This window comes from Hypanus sabinus, chromosome 3 (assembly GCF_030144855.1).
Source record: "Hypanus sabinus isolate sHypSab1 chromosome 3, sHypSab1.hap1, whole genome shotgun sequence".
Taxonomy (NCBI): domain Eukaryota; kingdom Metazoa; phylum Chordata; class Chondrichthyes; order Myliobatiformes; family Dasyatidae; genus Hypanus; species Hypanus sabinus.
Window position 1 is genome coordinate 68,317,468 of NC_082708.1, and position 18,142 is coordinate 68,335,609.

Here is an 18,142-nt window from a genome sequence, read left to right on the forward strand (position 1 = left end):
GAGGCACTGCGGTGGTGGGGTGGGCAGGACTGGGCTGTTTTCCCAAACCATGCTATGACAAAACCCGCGGAAAGGACAAGTGTCAACTGGTTCAGGACGAGATACGAGCAGAAGTGGAGGAGGAACGATACAGCAAGATGGCCGGCATGTACAAACAGGGTGCCCGGACTAGATGGGAGCAAGCGGAACCTCGCAAGTTCACCTGGACAGAGCTCTGGAGAGTTGAACCACTGCGCATCAAGTTTCTCATCCAATCAGTCTATGAAGTTCTTCCAAGCCCAGCCAACCTGCACAGGTGGGGCATGGCAAACACTCCAGCCTGCCAACTGTGGCAGAAGAGGGGCACTTTGGAGCATATCCTCATTTGCTGCCCGAAGGTGTTGGGGGAAGGGCGATACTGCTGGTTCCATGACCAAGTCATAAGGTCTACGGTGGACGCAATCAGCACAGCAATTCAAGACAGCAAAAATCAACATGCTCCCAAATAGTCCATCACCTTTATTAGAGCGGGGGAGAAGGGTCAGCATCGGCCTAGCTCCTTGGGAGGGCTTCTTGCCACTGCACAAGACTGGCAGCTCAAATTCCCAGAGATCATCGCAGCTACTACGCTCCGCCCAGACGTGGTGTCTCCGCCCAGACAGGGCTTTGCTGGCCGTTCATTTAACTCCTTGGAGTTAAAGAACTGCAGTGCAGAAGAGCCACCAAGAACATTCCGGATGCTGAAAAGGCCTTGTGGTGGCTGTGGATCCGGATTAGTGCACCACTTGGATACAAGTTCGGGGCTGATCAACCCTGGCTGGGTCGCCTGGGCACAGGTGTCTGATGATTAAAGACCCAAAACATCCTACGACCCCGGGTTCATCACTGAAGACGTGTCCAAGTAGCACCAGAAGGTGTACTCTACAACTAATTAATATGACAGTATTTGGTAAACTTGAATTGCTCACTATGTCTCCACAGCAGACCTCATTAGAAAAAAAATTAAACAGATTCTGTAATAAAAATGACAGCTTTTTGAATAAAGTCCAATCGGTCTTAAATTTAATCTTGCAGTAATTTACTCATATGTTAGTAATTCTATTGAAGCACCAGAAGAGCCTTGAGATCAGTTTTCATTATCAACCAAATGTCACCTGCATCAAGGTTCTCTTAAGATTATTAAGTGCTAAGCTTTGCTACACAAAGATTTTCAGTATTCTAATTCCAACATATTTACTGCAACCAAGAAACAAACATTTACAAAATTTAAAGAATCTCTTCTCTTACCACAATACTCAAGAAATCTGAAAAATCCGTGGTTCGTCGCTTACAGCAAGACCACCCCTATGAAATAAAAAAAAGTTCCCATAAATCACTTTAACTACTTTCTTTTAGCTATATTCCACTGGAGACCTTCAGTAATTGCTTGAGTGGTTGTGAAATAAACTTTTCTTTATTACTTATATCTAGTTTTGCTGGGTGGAAGAACAAATGCAAAAGCTTACAGCACAAAAAATATACTTAATGAGACTTTAAGTGGTTACCTATCTAAACTTACATTTTACTTTTAATGTTTTATTTTCCCAAAGTTTACAGCTTTCTCCACAATGCTTCCAATCAATGTTCTCTATGATAGTTTTTGCAAGCTCTCGATATTAAATTACTTTAAGAATACTGTCAGATTTAAATGTGTTCAAAATACTGAGAAATTTCAGATAGAAAAGATTAATGGCATAAAAAATGGCAACCTAGCTTGCTAAACAAATCCACTTTGATCTAAATCTGTCAAAATGCAACTACTCTTGATAGAGAAAAGAAGCCACCCCAAAATAAAAAGCACAGTTTAACAAATTAATTGCCAAAATTTATAATCACTATGTGGGGGGGGGGGGGGGGGGGAGAGAGAGAGGAGAAGAGAAAGAAGGCATTAGGAAATGCCCTGTTCTCAACCAACTGAAATATCCTGCTATTCTACAGCAGATGGCAAATGTATCCCTATCCATTCCACGGGCCTCCCAAACACCTGCTTGTACAGAGAAACAATGAGTTGACCAAGTGTAAATTGGGGAAATCTGTACGTAGAAAAATCAAAGTATTCAATGTGAAATAGTGATAGTGATAGTGAACTGCATTCTCCAAATCTTCACTTTCATTGTAATATTCAAGATGACTGTCAATACCTTCAAATATTTTCTAATTCCCAACTTGAAATAATGAAATTGCTTCATTTTTCACTCCGGGCCATTTCTGGGATCTTCAAGCCTGAATGTTCATTTCTGAATTTTCTTAATGTTCATTACCCACCTACTATTAGTGACAAAAATCTTTGCTTTTTGAACACAAACACACAAGTGTCGCTATTTAAAAATTGTTTGTTCCAAGCACAGTGCAGCATCAAACAACCACATGATTTGCATGTGACTGACTCTACTTAGAAATGTTCTACAAGTCTCCTGCCACAATTAAATGGCACTGTGTTCCAAATAAATGCAGGAAACCCCAGCTATTTTCTCAACTAGTTTTTGTTCTTTAAGAGTTGCCCCAAATAAAGTAGCTGTTCCAATTAACCAGTACCCACTGTAGTTACAAATAGAATCTTAAGAAACATCTTACCTTCAATGCGTCATGAAAAACAGGTACACCAGGATGGTAAGTACAGGCATCTTTAAAGACAAAAAAAAGTCATTGATCTGTTTGAAATATGTATTTTTACAAAAGCATTATTTTAAGCAATAGCCCCAAGAGTTCAGATTGGAAATGAAGTCCATCAGATGTCTTTTTTCAAATTGCATCATGGATTGAGGCACAACATGGCAGCACGATCAAACAATGGGACATTGTTAAAACAGGTGGCCACCAAAACTGATCAAATAGCAGTCCCATAAAGGGGAGGGACTTGACTTACAGTAGGAATACTTCGGGGCAAGAAAAACTGACAATTGGAGATTGATTTGAGCTGTAAGAGACTGTAGAGATAGAGTAGCAACAATATAAAGGAATCTGAAAACAAAAAAACATTGGTGGACCAACGGACAACACAGCTCAGTTAACACTTAAATAACAGGAACAGCAACACAGATGTTAAGTGACCAAACCAACAGAGGTAGTGGTTAGCATAACGTTTTTACAGCACCCGTGATTCCAGGTTCTATAAGGAGTCTGTACATTCTCCTTGCGGCTGCACGCATTTCTTCCAGGTGCTCCACTTTTCCTTCCACATTCTGAAGACATATGGTTAGGGTTAGTTACTTGTGGGCATGCTAAGCTGTCACTAGAAGCATGGCAACACTTGCAGGCTGCCTCCAACATATCCTTGGACTACGTCAATCTTTGATGCAAGCAATGCATTTCACTGTACAGGTTGATATTCTGTATCTGTGACAAAGCTAAATCTTATTGTTCAAATAAATCAGGCAACACAAGCAACAGTTAACATTTTAGATTGGTGACCTTTCAAGAAAACTGAAAAAATACATCAAAGATGTTTTGAGTTTCAGAAAAAAGGCAAGAGTGGAGAGGTTACAAAAGGGATTTTTCTGATGGGGTGAGGATCACAAGACTGCTTATCGCAGATGACCCTTCTGGAAGTAATACAATTAAGAGGACACAAACAGTAAATAATGGAACAGCAAAGTTTACACTGGAAAAGCAAACTGCTGCAGATACTTGAAATATGAAATAAAACAGAATGTGGAAATAAACTCTAAAGATCAAGCAATAGCATTAGGTACAGAATTCAAGTTCAGATTGATGAACTTTTATTAGAAAGATTGGTTATCTAAATTAATTGAATTCAGAGTTAACCCCCACAATGTACTAGGATGATGTGTAGTGCCTTTAAGTTCCACTACACTTTGCTGAATATGTGAAATAGGAAAAGAACAGAGGTCAGTGTAGGAATGGGGTGAAGAAATCATGAGCAAATGAAAGCTCAGTATCATCCTTGCAAGTACTACAAATACTACAAATCATCACCTTATCTGCTTTGATTTCTACAATGCTGGGAAGATTTCATCATAAGCACCAAATGCTGAAATCAGAATCATTAACACTATGAAAACAGAGCTGTTGGCCAAGTTGGAATTAACCACAAGAGATTCACTTATACTACTACAAGGGGCATACATTAAGCAAATCAAAGTATAGGGGATTGCCACAGGCAGGTTTTTGTTGAACTTAGGAAGTGGCTAATTATCTAACTCTTTGGAAGAGTCACACTGGAAAAGGCAGATACATTAGAGGCATTTATGTCATTTGATAAGCACATGGATAAAAGAAAAAAATGGAGGGCTATGTGGTGGGAGGGGTTAGATTGATTTTAGGAGTAGATTAAAAGGTCGGCACATCATGGGCCAAAGGGCCTCTTCTGTACCGTCCTATGTTCAATTAAACAATGCAGTCATCTAGATGTGCCCCATGTTACTCTAATGTTTTTAAAGCAAAAGATATCTTTTTTATCTCCCAGCTCTACTCTTTCATTGACAACAGAACCACTTCTTCATCTCACATTTCTCCCCTTATCTTTATCCCCTTCTACAATTCAGATTCAAGAATTCCTTAGAGGTGAAATCATTCTAGTTGAACTTCCTTTTGAATAAAAACAGCAAGTTTCAAAAGTGTTCATATTCAGAAGGGCTTAAAAGTCCTTGTACATGATCTGCTTTAAATACAACAAACAATTTACAGTAAGCTGTCTATTGCAAAAGGATTTCAGTACAGTATATGATATAAAGAAACAGAAAGACAAGTTACTTAAGTTTTATAGTGACTTTGATGACCATAAACTAATAAAAAACAGGAAAACACTTGCATAGGGCAAAAAATGAAGATCTTGACCGTGTGTTAATTGGATTGAACAATGAAAAAGTGAACGTATGCCACTGAATGGCATGTTGATCATGAAACAAGCTAGAATATACCATGAAGAACTGAACATTGAAGGTGTCAATGTTCCTGCATCTATTTTTATTGTTATGTCACACACTTAAGCCATTATTTTGTTCAAATAGAAACACAGAAAACCTACAGCACAATACAGGCCCTTTGGCCCACAATCCTGTGCTGAACATGTACTTACTTTAGAACTTACCTAGGGTTACCCATAGCTCTCTTTTTGTAAGCATGTAGCTATCTAGGGGTCTCTTAAAAGACCCTACTGTATCTACCTCCACCACTGTCACCAGCAGCTCATCCCACGCACTCACCATTCTCTGTGTAAAAAACGTACCCCGACATCTCCTCTGTACCTTCTTCCAGCACCTTAAAACTGTGGCCTCTTGTGTTAGCCATTTCAGTCCTGGAAAAAAGCCTCTGATTATCCACCCAATCAATGCCTCTCAACATCTTATACACTTCTAACAGGTCACCTCTCATCTCCACCACACAAAGGATGAAAGGCCGAGTTCACTCAACCTATTCTCATAAAGCATGCTCCCCAATCCAGCAACACCCTGGTAAATCTCCTCTGCACCCTTTCTATAGTTTGCACATCCTTCCTGTAGTGAGGTGACCAGAACTGAGCACAGCACTCCAAGTGGGGTCTGACCAGGGTCCTATATAGCTGCAACATTACCTCTTGGCTCTTAATCTCAATCCCACAGTTGAAGGCCAATGCACTGTATGCCTTCTTAACCACATTATCAACCTGTGCAGCAGCTTTGAGTGTCCTATGGACTCGGACCCCTAGATCCCTCTGATCTTCCACACTGCCAAGAGACTTACCACTAATACTATATTCTGCCATCATGTTTGCAAAATGAACCACCTGACACTTATCTGGGTTGAACTCCATCTGTGTCACTTTTCAGCCCAGTTTTGCATCCTATTGACGTCCCACTGTAACCTCTGACAGCCCTCCACACTATTCACAACACCCCCAACCTTTGTGTCGTCAGCAAATTTACTAACCCATCCCTCCACTTCCTCATCCAAGTCATTTATAAATATCACAAAGAGAAGGGGGTCTAGAACAGATCCCAGATGCACACCACTGGTCACCAACCTCCATGCAGAATATGACACATCTACAACCACACTTTGTCTTCTGTGGGCAAGCCAATTTTGGATCCAGAAAGGTCCCCTTAGATCCCGTGCCTCCTTACTTTCTTAATAAGCCTTGCATGGGGTACTTTATCAAATGTCTTGCTAAAATCCATATACACTACATCTACAGCTCTACCTTCATCAACGTGTTTAGTCACATACTCAAAAAAATTTAATTGGACTCATAAGGCACGACCTGCCTGACAAAGCCATGCTGACTATTCTTTATCATATTATGCCTCTCTAAATGTTCATAAATCCTACTTCTCAGGATCTTTTCCATCAACTTACCAACCACTTAAGTAAGACTCACTAGTCTATAATTTCCTGGGTGATCTCTACCCCCTTTCTTGAATAACAGAACAATATCTGCAACCCTCCAAACCCTCTCCCATCCCCATTGACAATGCAAAGATCATTGCTAGAGGCTCAGCAATCTCCTCCCTCACTTCCCGCAGTAGCCTGGGGTATATCTTGTCTGGTCCCGGTGACTTATCCAACTTGATTCTTTCCAAACGCTCCAGCACATCGTCTTTCTTAATGTCTATATGCTCAAGCTTTTCAATCTGTTGTAAATATTACAGTACTATCAATACAGCCAAGGTAAACTACAAGGGGTTCACATTGTTTTTTTTCCAATCTCATCCATTATAACAAATGCTCTTAAAGAACTACATTTCTTCACAGTAAAGTCTACTATCAAGCTCAATGCATACAAGTAGAACAAGACTCCAAAGGTAAAGACAGCATAGAGGCGGTCGCAGGAGACAGAAAGGGCAATGGGATTGCTTTAAATTAGTGGACTGGGCCTTGTTCAAGTTCTCATCAGGAGGATCTGAATGAATACACCATGCTTATCATAGACTTTATAAAGACAAATGGTCTCCAACAGATCATTTAGTCTTCCCTAACCAGAAGCCCCGGATAAACCAAGAGATCAGCAATCCATAGAGGGCCAGATTAGTGGAGTTCAGGTATGACCTCTGGAAAGCCATCTCACATGCAAAGTGGCAATTGCAGACAACACTGAATCAAAGAAGGATGCTTGGCAGCTGTGGCAGGGCTTGCATGCTATCACTCCTATGAAGCGGAATCAGCCCAGTCCATCACGGATAAAGCATTCCCCATCACTGAGGTAATCTATAAAGAGTACTGTTGCAGGAAAGCAGCATCCATCATCAAGGACTCCCACCATCCAGGCCAGGCTCTTGTCTCACTACTGTAATCATAAAGAGGTACAGGAGCCTCAGGTCTCACACCACCAAGTTCAGGCAAAGTTATTACCCCTCAAACATCAGGCTTTGAACCAGAGGGGCTAACTTCATTCACCCCAGCAATGAACTGGTTACACAACCTATGGCAGGGGTCACCAACCTTTTCTGCACCGCAGACTGGTTTAATATTGACAATATTCTTGTGGACCGGCCAACGGGGGGTGGGGGGTGTTAATCTGAATATAGGTGCTAAGTCAACAATAAGTCGCTTATAATTGGCTAATACACTCCATTTTGTGTCTAAAAAGGTTTATCTAATGAATTCAATATTACACCACAGCGCATATTTTCCTCGCATGAACATATAAAATCATTGCAACACAACAGTGAGAGGACAAGGTAAGGGCTGGAGGTCCCCATACCGGGGCAGTGCAAGGCCACCAGTTACCTGAGGCCAACCAGTGATCCCTGGTGCGGGGGTATCACTGCGTTTAGGCAACTGATGGCCTTGTACAGGTAATAACCTCCCATGTGTTTAAGTTCAATGGTGGGCGTGACAGAATGAGAAAAGGTACAGCTGACTCATAGCAACAAATCATTTTGTTTCCTTGTGGCCTGGTAGCACTCGCTTTGGGGCCCGGTACCAGCGTGGCCCGGTGGTTGGGGACCACTGACCTATGGACTCACTTTCAAGGATGGCAACTCATGTCGATATTCTTTGTTTATTCAATTATTGTGTTGTTTTTATTTTCTTTTTATTTGCATAGTCTGTTGTCTTTTGCACATTGTTTGTCTTTGTTGTATGCAGTTTTTCATTGTTTCATTTATTGTGTTTCTTTTTATTCACTTTGAATGCCCACAAGAAAATTAATCTCAGGGTAGTACATAGTAACATACATGTACTTCCACAATTTATTTACCTTGAACTTTCAGCCTCTTAGATAGGGACATGGAGCTTAGAAAAATAGAGGGCTACGTGCTAGGCAAATTCTAGGCGGTTTCTAGAGTAGGTTACATGGTCACACAAAATTATGAGCTGAAGGGCCTGTAATGTGCTGTAGATTTCTGTGTTTCAGCCTCATTTTCCATAAATGAAGCCATTAGAAATGGCAGCTGTTCAATGTTCCCTCTAATTTGTGATGAACAGTGTGCACAAAAATCTTGTGTTGGGCAATTTTTGTTGCCCAGTGACAATAACATGCACATTGAATAATTTCTTCAATAAAATCAGAATAAGCTAGTTCTAAAATCTGTAGCCAAACCTCTGCAAACTTCCCACTGTCAACACCATCCACATCAGAAACTATAAAAAGAATGTAACTGTTTCCGATCATAATATACTTAACATGCCAGAGAGTGACAACCATTTGTGCCGTTTAAATTCCTTTGTATGCTAGTAGCAAAAGAGGTACATGTGCACACCTCAGAAGGAACATTGCACCCATTCTCTATTAACAATGCCTGAGGTTTTTTCAGGAGCTACTCAACTACTTAGCTATTTTTGATCCAAAGAGAAGCCACAAGAGAACTTCAAAATGTCAAGTACATCAAAACAATATGCTAAGATGGCTATAAACAGTACAAGCAAAATTGAAGACTACTTCAATTGAAGTTGAAAGGCAGTGGGCAGGAGAAATTGAAGCCTTATCTGACATAAAGGAATTCATGGCTGCCAGAGGCTAATCAGAGCCCCAACACGTGATACACGAACATCAGCGACTCATTTGCAAAACTAAAACAACTTCTCTTCCTCATTATTGAGAATTGCAACACTTCTCCTGACAAATTCAAATCTTATTCCCAACAATATACTCTTGACATTGAGGAATCGTCCAGCAACTCCAAAGAACTGCTGATGTAAACCACTCCAGATAGAGTTCTATGGGTAAGCCTAGGACATGTTAGACACAGCTTTGTGGGCCGAAGGGCCTGTATTGTGCTGTAGGTTTTCTATGTTTTTTTCAATCTCATTTTGGACTTTGTCCCTCCGCTTTAGTAAGAGCAACAGAGTTTGCTGAAGGGGGAGCAATGGGATTTCTTGAAGAATAGTAAACTGGATTGAAAACCAACTCAGTATCAGGAAGCAAAGGATAATAACTGATGCTCTTGAGACTGTTTGCAGATCTTAGTACTTGCCGCTTGGTTTTTATCATACACCTTAATGACTTCACATTTCCTTACCGCTATCAAGGTGGCCAAAATTGAGGAAGGGCTGAGAAAAGATTGATGGGATCCAGGTGAAGCACCGCAAAGTCAGGCCGGGACGGCAGACACGACATGTGCCGTCTTACAAAAATTAAACCACCTACCGGCACGCCGTGTCCCATAAACAGCGCAATGAAAGTCGGAACAGCTAGCACAACGGCTAAAGACCGCGGCTGTGTGGGGATAAAACCCAGTCTCCGGCCCTCACGCTTACCATCGCTGTTCTCATCGGGGTCGAAGCGCTGCCCGCAGCTCTTGTTGTAACACAGCAGGGACATCGCGGCGGCACCAGCCCACGATCAGCACCCGGCGAATCTGCGGCCGCCGGCCGGCACCACTCGCCGCTCTCCGGAAGCTCTCGGCTCCTTCCGCACTTGTTCGCGAACATTCCATCCCGCCCCCGCCGCACGTCAGCGCGCATGCGCGGGCGGCCGCAACGTGTTCTAGAATTTGCCAGGTTTACCGCAGGGCGGTGTAAGTAGCAGAGTGCTGAACTTTGCCTACCGGACTTCTGTGGTAGGGTGGGGGTGTCCCATTTTACTGATTCTCTTTTAATGAATTGTTGGGAATATATCAGCAAAGTTGGTAAAGGTTTTGAGTGGATAATTAAGGAATATGGGTGGGAGTATGGTCTAGGCAGGGGATTTGCAGATTAGCCCATCAAGTCAATTCATTTCAGTTCAATCTGTGGCCTGGCCAGGAGTTCCACTGAGGAAACTTGCAGACAGGGCATTACCCGAGGATAGACGGGGTCTTGTGAGTGGTGAGAGGTTGCCTAATCTTTTATGTCACCAGCACATTTCCTTTTTGCTTATCTTTACAGATACTTCGAAAGGCTCGATTAGTAACCAGGTGTACACAGGGATATTTATCCCCTGGTGTAATGTCAAGGTGTGGAAAAGACTGACAGATGGGCTGTCTGTGATGGGTTGAACAGGTTAAGCCAAATAGAGTTGTGATCTGCTCAGACTGTGCCTTGGTACTGCAGAGTTTGGAATTGAAGCGTTCCAGGAGACCTGACCTGGCTGGGATTGGGAAATGGCAGAAACAGTGGACAGGACGGTGGTATTATTTGTTTCCATCACTCCATGGATGGTTTCTTTTGGGATGGAATAGGAGGGAAAGTGTGTGGTTGGCAAGACTGGGGTTTGGGCAAATGGGTTTGGCACTTGTTGGTAGGCATGGAAAAGGTGCTAAGGTCCCAGAGACAGTGAAATGTGATCATGATGTGCCACAGATATTGAAACATGGGAAGCTGTTTGGGCAGTTATTGAGGTGCTTAGTTTTGCAGGATATTCTGGCAACCCAAGGCAGGGACAGCTAAATTGTGTAGGGTCCTGGTGAACTTTTAAATTAAAACAGCCTTGGGAGGAAGGATTTAGTCCCTCCATATTCCATTACAGTATGTGGCGGTAATGAACCTTCGTGATTGGTGAGTATTGCCATTAGCACAACAGAATGGAAGCTTTCATCGATATCATTCTTTTAATATAACGGTATAACTGTGTTCCTAGGCATTTTATTGAAGCATGACCAACATTATCTTCCTATTACGTGGTCTGGAACTGAAACGTCAACAGTTCCTAAACCACCCCGTGCACCCCTCACTGTGATGCTGCTCAACCCACTGAGTTCTTTAAGTGGATTGCTTGCCCAGATTGCACTATCTGCAGTCTTTGTGTCGCAATGTTTTGTTTTTTGAGCCATGTTCTTAACATATATAGTTCAAGACCCTGAGCAACAACGTCTGGCGATCGATGGTACAGTCTCTCGGCAGTGTACAGATGCGTGCAATCCTGCCTTCATTCCACCGATCCAACATGGGAGGGCAGCACCGACAGGAGAGGCCAGTCCTCAGCTGAGCATGGACAACACGCTGTAATGCTTCCTTGTCTTCTCATCTGGTCCGTAGCAGCAGGCGAGATCAAGACTTCTCGTCTAATCCTTGCTACAGCCGAGGCTACACAACTCCTATGTTGTCTGCCACGTCACCATACAAGGGCAACAGGACTGCGGCAACTAATTACTGTCCAACAGAGACTTGTGATCATAGGTGAAATATCTGAGATTATACAGCACACTACCTTCGCGTACCAGTTTTGTTAGGTCCTCTAAACCCAAACTTCCGATAGAAAAGTAAGATGAGACGTTGAAAAGTGTGGACATTTTTGTGGCTTAATGTGTGGTGTTTGAAGAATTAGGACAAAAATTGTGCACAGATGAGGGCTTCAGCATTTAAGTGGAGCGAGGCTATTTTTTTTTAAAAGAACAAACACTGTATAGAATTCCTCTCATTTATAAGGTAATGATGTACGAAACAGTTCTTGATTGCACATGAAAATGCATTACTTCACAGTTCCCAGACGAATTTTTATCTACCCTTAGCAATGCTTTGATATTTGCAGATGTAAGTTATGTAACACAAATCAAGTGGTCTTCTGCAGTGTACTGACAAAACCAACAGTAAATTTGAGGAACAGCACCTTGTCTAATGCCTGGGTGTATTGCGGCTTTCCACAGTCTTTTCTAATCCAGACAAAAGGTCTTTGATATGAAATATTAACTCTTCCCAAGATGCTGTCTGACCAGCTGAGTGTTGGGTTGCAAGAACCGTGCAACATGACCATTTCTAACAAAAAACAGACCGTGGTGTGAGAACAAACACAACACTTAACAAATAAAAGAAAAGGTGATGTAGTTAGACTTTTAATAGAATCATAGAAGTTTATGGCATAAGGACTCATTTAGGTCGTTGTATGCATGCTGGTCAAACAGGTCCATTTTAAATTATTTAAGGAACACTTTCTATTAACTGCCCATGTCTGATAATGTTACATACCTTTACAAACCTTCCACTTTCTGAAGTAGACATTCCCAGTTTCCCTGGTCTCTCAACCAAAATTCTTTACTGAAGCAATACTTTCGTAAATCTCTTTTCCACCATTAATAATTCAATAATTTTTCTAATGTAATGGCTAAATCTCTATACTGTATAGTATTCTAACTGCACCTATCTAACTATTTTTACGGTTTTAATATAATCTTCCTCTTACTATGTTCTGTCCTTTGTCTAATGAAGACATATAGCAAGCAGCTGTTATGTTGATACCATTATTTTTATTTTCTATGCATTATCAGTAATAGTATCACCAAGTTGCATTCTACAAAATTGCAGTGTCCTTGGATGTAACAGTTATTCCGACTCCAATCAACAGAGAAATTTCTTGCCTTGTTTGTCTTTTCTATGACTGTAAAGCACATTAAGAACACTAAAATCTGCAAGTCTACCTCGCTAGCAAGAGGAATAACGACGGTGCTGCACAGTTAGAGATTAATGTGGTGAGCGAGCTCTTGTTCTGTGCCATGGTCTACTACAACTACTTGGGGAAGCAGCCATCAGTATCAGTATGTTTGAAGTCAGAAATGTGGTAAGCACGCCTGCATTAAAGTGAGGCTTAAAGCATTTCTCATGAGCAACAAAGATGGGTTGGCATTCAGAGAGAAGATAGGCTTGTCAAATAGTGTGAGAACAAAAACAGTAAACGTGGACAAGACAAAAGAGATGATTGTGGACTTCAGGAAGGCACTGGTTGACCACTTTCTACTGTACATCAATGACTCTACGGTGGAAAGACTGAAGAGCTTGAAGTTCCTTGGGTGTGCTCGTAATGGATCATCTGCCCTGAACCCACAGCAACTGCTCACTAGTCAAGAAGGCACAACAGTATCTACTCTTTCTGAGGAGATTGAGGTGTGCAAGTCGCCCTGCTCCCATTTTAACAACTTTTCCCAGGAACACCATTGGGAGTGCCCTGTTTGACTGCATCATTGTGTGGTACAGAAGCTGCAAGGCACCAGACCCCAAGATCCTACAGAGGACAGTAAAAACTGCTAAGAGGATTATCAGGGTCTCCCTCTCCCTATTTGTGACATTTACTGGGAGCATTGCAGATGAAGGACTGAAACCATCATGTAGGATCCCTATCACTCATCGCAGAATTTCCTTGACACACTACCATCAGGAAGGAGGTACAGAAGCATCAGAACTAGGACTGTCAGACTGGATAATGGTTTCTTCTTCCAGACTGTGACACTAGTGAATACCCTGCCACCACTACTTCTCAACATGAGGACAGCAAGCTGTTTACTGGTGCAGCACTTTGCTACATGCATTTTGAATTATATTTTGTTAACTTATTTATAGTATAATATTTTGGTTTATGTGCTGTGTGTGATATATGTTGTGTGAATGCACTGTGGTCCAGAGGAATGTTGTTTTGTTTGGTTGTATGTATACATATGTATAGTCAGATGACAATAAACTTGAACTTGAATCTGAACTTGATATATTAATCAGATTCCGAGTTTGTCTTTTCATAGTGTAGAATGGTTTCATTAGTTTGAATGTTCACCTGTAGAGTGTCTTCCTTACTACCATACCAAATATATACAGTGTACAGACAGACATATTTTATTCTGAGGGAAATTGTGTTTCATTACAGCTGCACCAACCAAGAATAGAGTAGAAATATAGCAAAATAAAACCAGAAATAATTAAATAATAGTAAGTAAATTATGCCAAGTGGAAATAAGTCCAGGACTGGCCTATTGGCTTAGAGTGTCTGATACTCCAAGGGGAGGAGTTGTAAAGTTTGATGGCCACAGGCAGGAATGACTTCCTATGACGCTCAGTGTTGCATCTTGGTGGAATGAGCCTCTGGCTGAATGTACTCCTGTGCCTAACCAGTACACTATGGAGTGGATGGGAGACATTGTCCAAGATGGCATGCAACTTGGACAGCATCCTCTTTTCAGACACCACCGTCAGGGAGTCCAGTTCCACCCCCACAACATCACTGGCCTTGCAAATGAGTTTGTTAATTCTGTTGGTGTCTGCTGCCCCAGCACACAACAGCAAACATGATAGCACTGGCCAACAGACTCTTAGAACAACCTCAGCATCGTCCAGCAGATGTTAAAGGACTTTAGTCTCCTCAGGAAATAGAGACAGCTCTGACACTTCTTGTAGACAGCCTCAGTGTTCTTTGACCAGTCCAGTTTATTGTCAGTTCGTATTCCCAGGTACTTGTAATCCTCCACCATGTCCACACTAACCCTTTGGATGGAAGCAGGAGTCAACGGTGCCTTGGCATGGGTAGCCTGCCTATAAAGACTTCAAGATGAATTTCATGGTAGCAGGTGGATTGGTAGAATGAAACATTTTCTCCTCAGTTTTCATTACAATAGTAGGGAATGTAGTTAAGGAACTTGTGGCCAGTCTAGATATTTGAGGAGATGGACATTATCTCAGTAATGTCCGTACCAAATCATATGTACAAAATTAAGGGAGGGAAGTTTAGGGGAGACATCAAGGGTAAGTTTTTTTACACAGAGGGTTGTGAGTGCCTGAAATGACTTGCCAGGGATGGTGGTGGAGGCTTAAACGTTAGGGGTATTTAAGAGCCTCTTGGACAGGCACATGGATGAAGGAAAAATGGAGGGTTATGGGGTAGTGTGGGTTTAGTACTTTTTAAAAAACGTTTATATGGGTCAGCACAACATGGAGGGCCGAAGGGCCTGTACTGTGCTGTAGTGTTCTATGGTTAAATCTGAGAAGGGGTCAGGCTGTTGATATATGTTATATAGATTAAGATTGTCACTGAGTCTGTTTATGCTGACTGTGCATTAGACTGATGCGGTGACCATGTCCAGTTTGGGTCTGATTAAGAGCCTTCCAAATTTTCTGTGAAAGGTCAAAACCATGTCACTTAAATGTTGATTTGAAAACTATACATTTATTCTGAATAATGCTTTCATGCCATCTATACAGCAATTGTTAGCTTGATCATGGAGTAGATTAAAGGGTCAGTACCACATCATGGGCCAAAGGGCATGAACTTTACTGTACTGTTCTACGTTCTACCATCTGAGATTTAACAGTGATGTCATTGGTGGATTTATAGATGGCATTTGAGATGTGTCTAATCACACAATCATGGGTGTAGACAGAACAGAACATGCAACCTTGAGGAGTTATTACTATTTGCACCTACTGTGACCACCCAGTGAGGAAGTCAAGGATCTAGTTGCAAAAGGAGAAACCAAAGCACAGGTTTTGAATCTTGTTGATTAGTACTGAGGGTATGAGAAATGTTGAATGCTGAGTTGTAATTGATAAACAGCATCCTGACTTGTGTATTGCTGTTGTTCAGGTACACCATTGGGGCCTGAAACCCTGTGAGAGTTCACCCTCTAGAAGAATATTCTGATATCACCTCTTAGACAGATCATAGGCTCGCCTGGTGCTGCGAGGATAAACGCAGTTGTAGTGTGCATAAAAGGCTTTGAGCTCACTGGGGAGTGAAGCATCACTGCCATTTATGCTGTTACGTTTCACATTATAGGATGCAATGGCAGGCAAACTGCCATGGCTGTCATGCATTCAACTATGTCTCTAACCTCACACAGAATTTCCTTTTTGCTCTGACAATGTTAGAGCAGATGTCTTGCATGGTTCTAGATTGCCAGTACTAAATTTCACAGATCTACCCACCCAGTAGCCTCTTTTATTGACAGTGAGAAAAACAACTCTGATTGAAGTCAGAGACAGAATTGGATGCACATCAACTCTGACAGGGTTTGCGGGCCATTACTTTCTACAAGGCAAAACCTAACATCATAATGGCTGTGATGTTTCACTCCCAGATGAGCTCAATGCCTTTGCATACTTTGAATGGGAGAATAAAACTACACCTGTGCAAATCCCTACAGGATCTGATGACCCTGTGATCTCAATCTTGGAGACCGACATGAGAACATTTTTCGAGAGGGGGAGCCCCTAAAAGGCATCAATCCTGATGGTGTACTTGATAGAGCACTGACAACCTGTGCCAACCAATTGCCTGAAGTGTTTAAAGACATCCATAATCTCTCACTGTTGCATTTGATGGTTCCCACCTGCTTCAAAAGGGTGACAATCATATTAGTGCTCAAGAAGACTAGGATGAGCTGCCTCAATGACTATTGACCAGTTACATTCACATCTACGAGGGGGTGATTGATAAGTAATTAAAGAGTTGAACTGCATGTGCATGTAACAAAAGCTGTATAACTCAGCTCCTTCTACCTTAGGCCACAAACTTATCAATCACCCATGTTGTGGACAGTTTCTGGAGGTCCAAGATCTGTAAGCTCCATGACCACTAGACTAAGTGTGTAAATGTAGGAGGGGACTATGTTGAAAAATAAATATGCTAGTTTTTCTAAAATTGACTCCTTCTTTCTTGGGCCACAAACTTATCAATGACCTTCGTACTTTGAGAGATTGGTCATGTCCGAAATCAACTTCTGCCTAAGCAAAGACCTGGACCAGCTGCAATTGCCTATCGCCACAATAGATCTACAGTAGATAAAATCTCATTGGCTCTCCACTCAGCCTTGGATCACCTGGACACTAACACTACCTATGTCAGGCTGCTGCTGATTACTACTCAGTGTTCAATACCATTAAAACCTCAGTACTAATCAATAAGCTACAAAATCTGAACCTCTGTACTTCTCTCTGCAACTGGATCATTGACTTCCTCACCAGGAGACCACAGTCAGTGCAGATTACATCCCTTTTTCTGTATCAACATCTCTGAATGTCTATCCTGCACCCAGCATATTGATGCAATTATAAAGAAGCTGTGATATATTTCATCAAGGATTTTGGGAGACTTGGCATGACACCAATGAATCTTGCAAATTTCTACAGATGTACTGTGGAGAGCATTCCATCTGGTTGCATCGTCAGATTTCTGAATGGATAATGAACCCATGAACACTTCCTCAATATATTTTTGGTCTTTTGTACTACTACTTAATTTTAAAAAATATATATTATTGTAATTTATGTCTTAAAATTATTATTATGCATTGAATGTACTGCTGCCACAAAACAAGAAATTTCATGACATATGCCCCTCATATTAAACCTGATTCTGTCTTTGTTTCTGCTTTTGAATCTCCTGGTTCATCCAGAGCTTCTAGTTTGGGTATTTTCAGTATGTTCTTGAAGGCACACATTCATCCTGCAGGTGTTGATGAAGTTGGTGACAACTGTGGCAAACTTACTGTTATGTACCCATAATAGTTTAAGTGAAACAGCAGCAATAGACCATGCCTGAAGTCTGGTTTTGATGTTAAAACCACTGTCTTTGTTAGTATCTACTTAATATATCAACTTAAGCATGAATAATCAAAAGTTAACTGTGTTATGAGTATACATATATGCAAATACAGCTCCCAAACTATTGAGCTCGGCGGGGGCGGCACCAAGCTTAAAATCGTGAGATGGTAAGGTATGAAAGTTCAGTTCATCCATGGATTAAATGATGTGAGAGAGATATTTGTAATCCAAGGTGAATGTCGAGAGAAGGCATTTATGTCATATTCCACAGGTTCCATGGAGGTAAAACAGGATAACAATCGCCGTAGGTTTCATCTGTCGTCATTCCAAATCCACTTAGGAATTATCACCAATAGTAGCTTATCACAGGGGTACTGTCTTCAAAGGGAACTACCACCCAGGCAAGGGTTAACACATAGGTAGATTCCACAAGGTTGCCCCAATCACACAATGTGATAGCCACTTATCGATGTGCTGGGTCGGTGCTCAACCCACCCTTGTGGGCACTCGAAAGTTCCAACCAGTGGCCCCT

General features: G+C 41.7%; 1 protein-coding gene across 1 annotated transcript in view; it reads right to left on the reverse strand.

The window, feature by feature from the left end:
• The window catches only part of chordc1a (cysteine and histidine-rich domain (CHORD) containing 1a), a 51,171-nt gene extending 41,347 nt beyond the window's left edge, over nt 1-9,824 (reverse strand). Inside the window, exons 1-3 of the mRNA XM_059964603.1 lie at nt 9,655-9,824; nt 2,593-2,642; nt 1,267-1,323 (exon numbers count right to left, since the gene is read on the reverse strand). Of these exons, the coding sequence (XP_059820586.1) occupies nt 1,267-1,323; nt 2,593-2,642; nt 9,655-9,718 (171 nt within the window). The 5' untranslated portion in view covers nt 9,719-9,824. The remainder of the gene's footprint in view (nt 1-1,266; nt 1,324-2,592; nt 2,643-9,654) is intronic.
• Between the last annotated feature and the right edge of the window lie 8,318 nt (nt 9,825-18,142).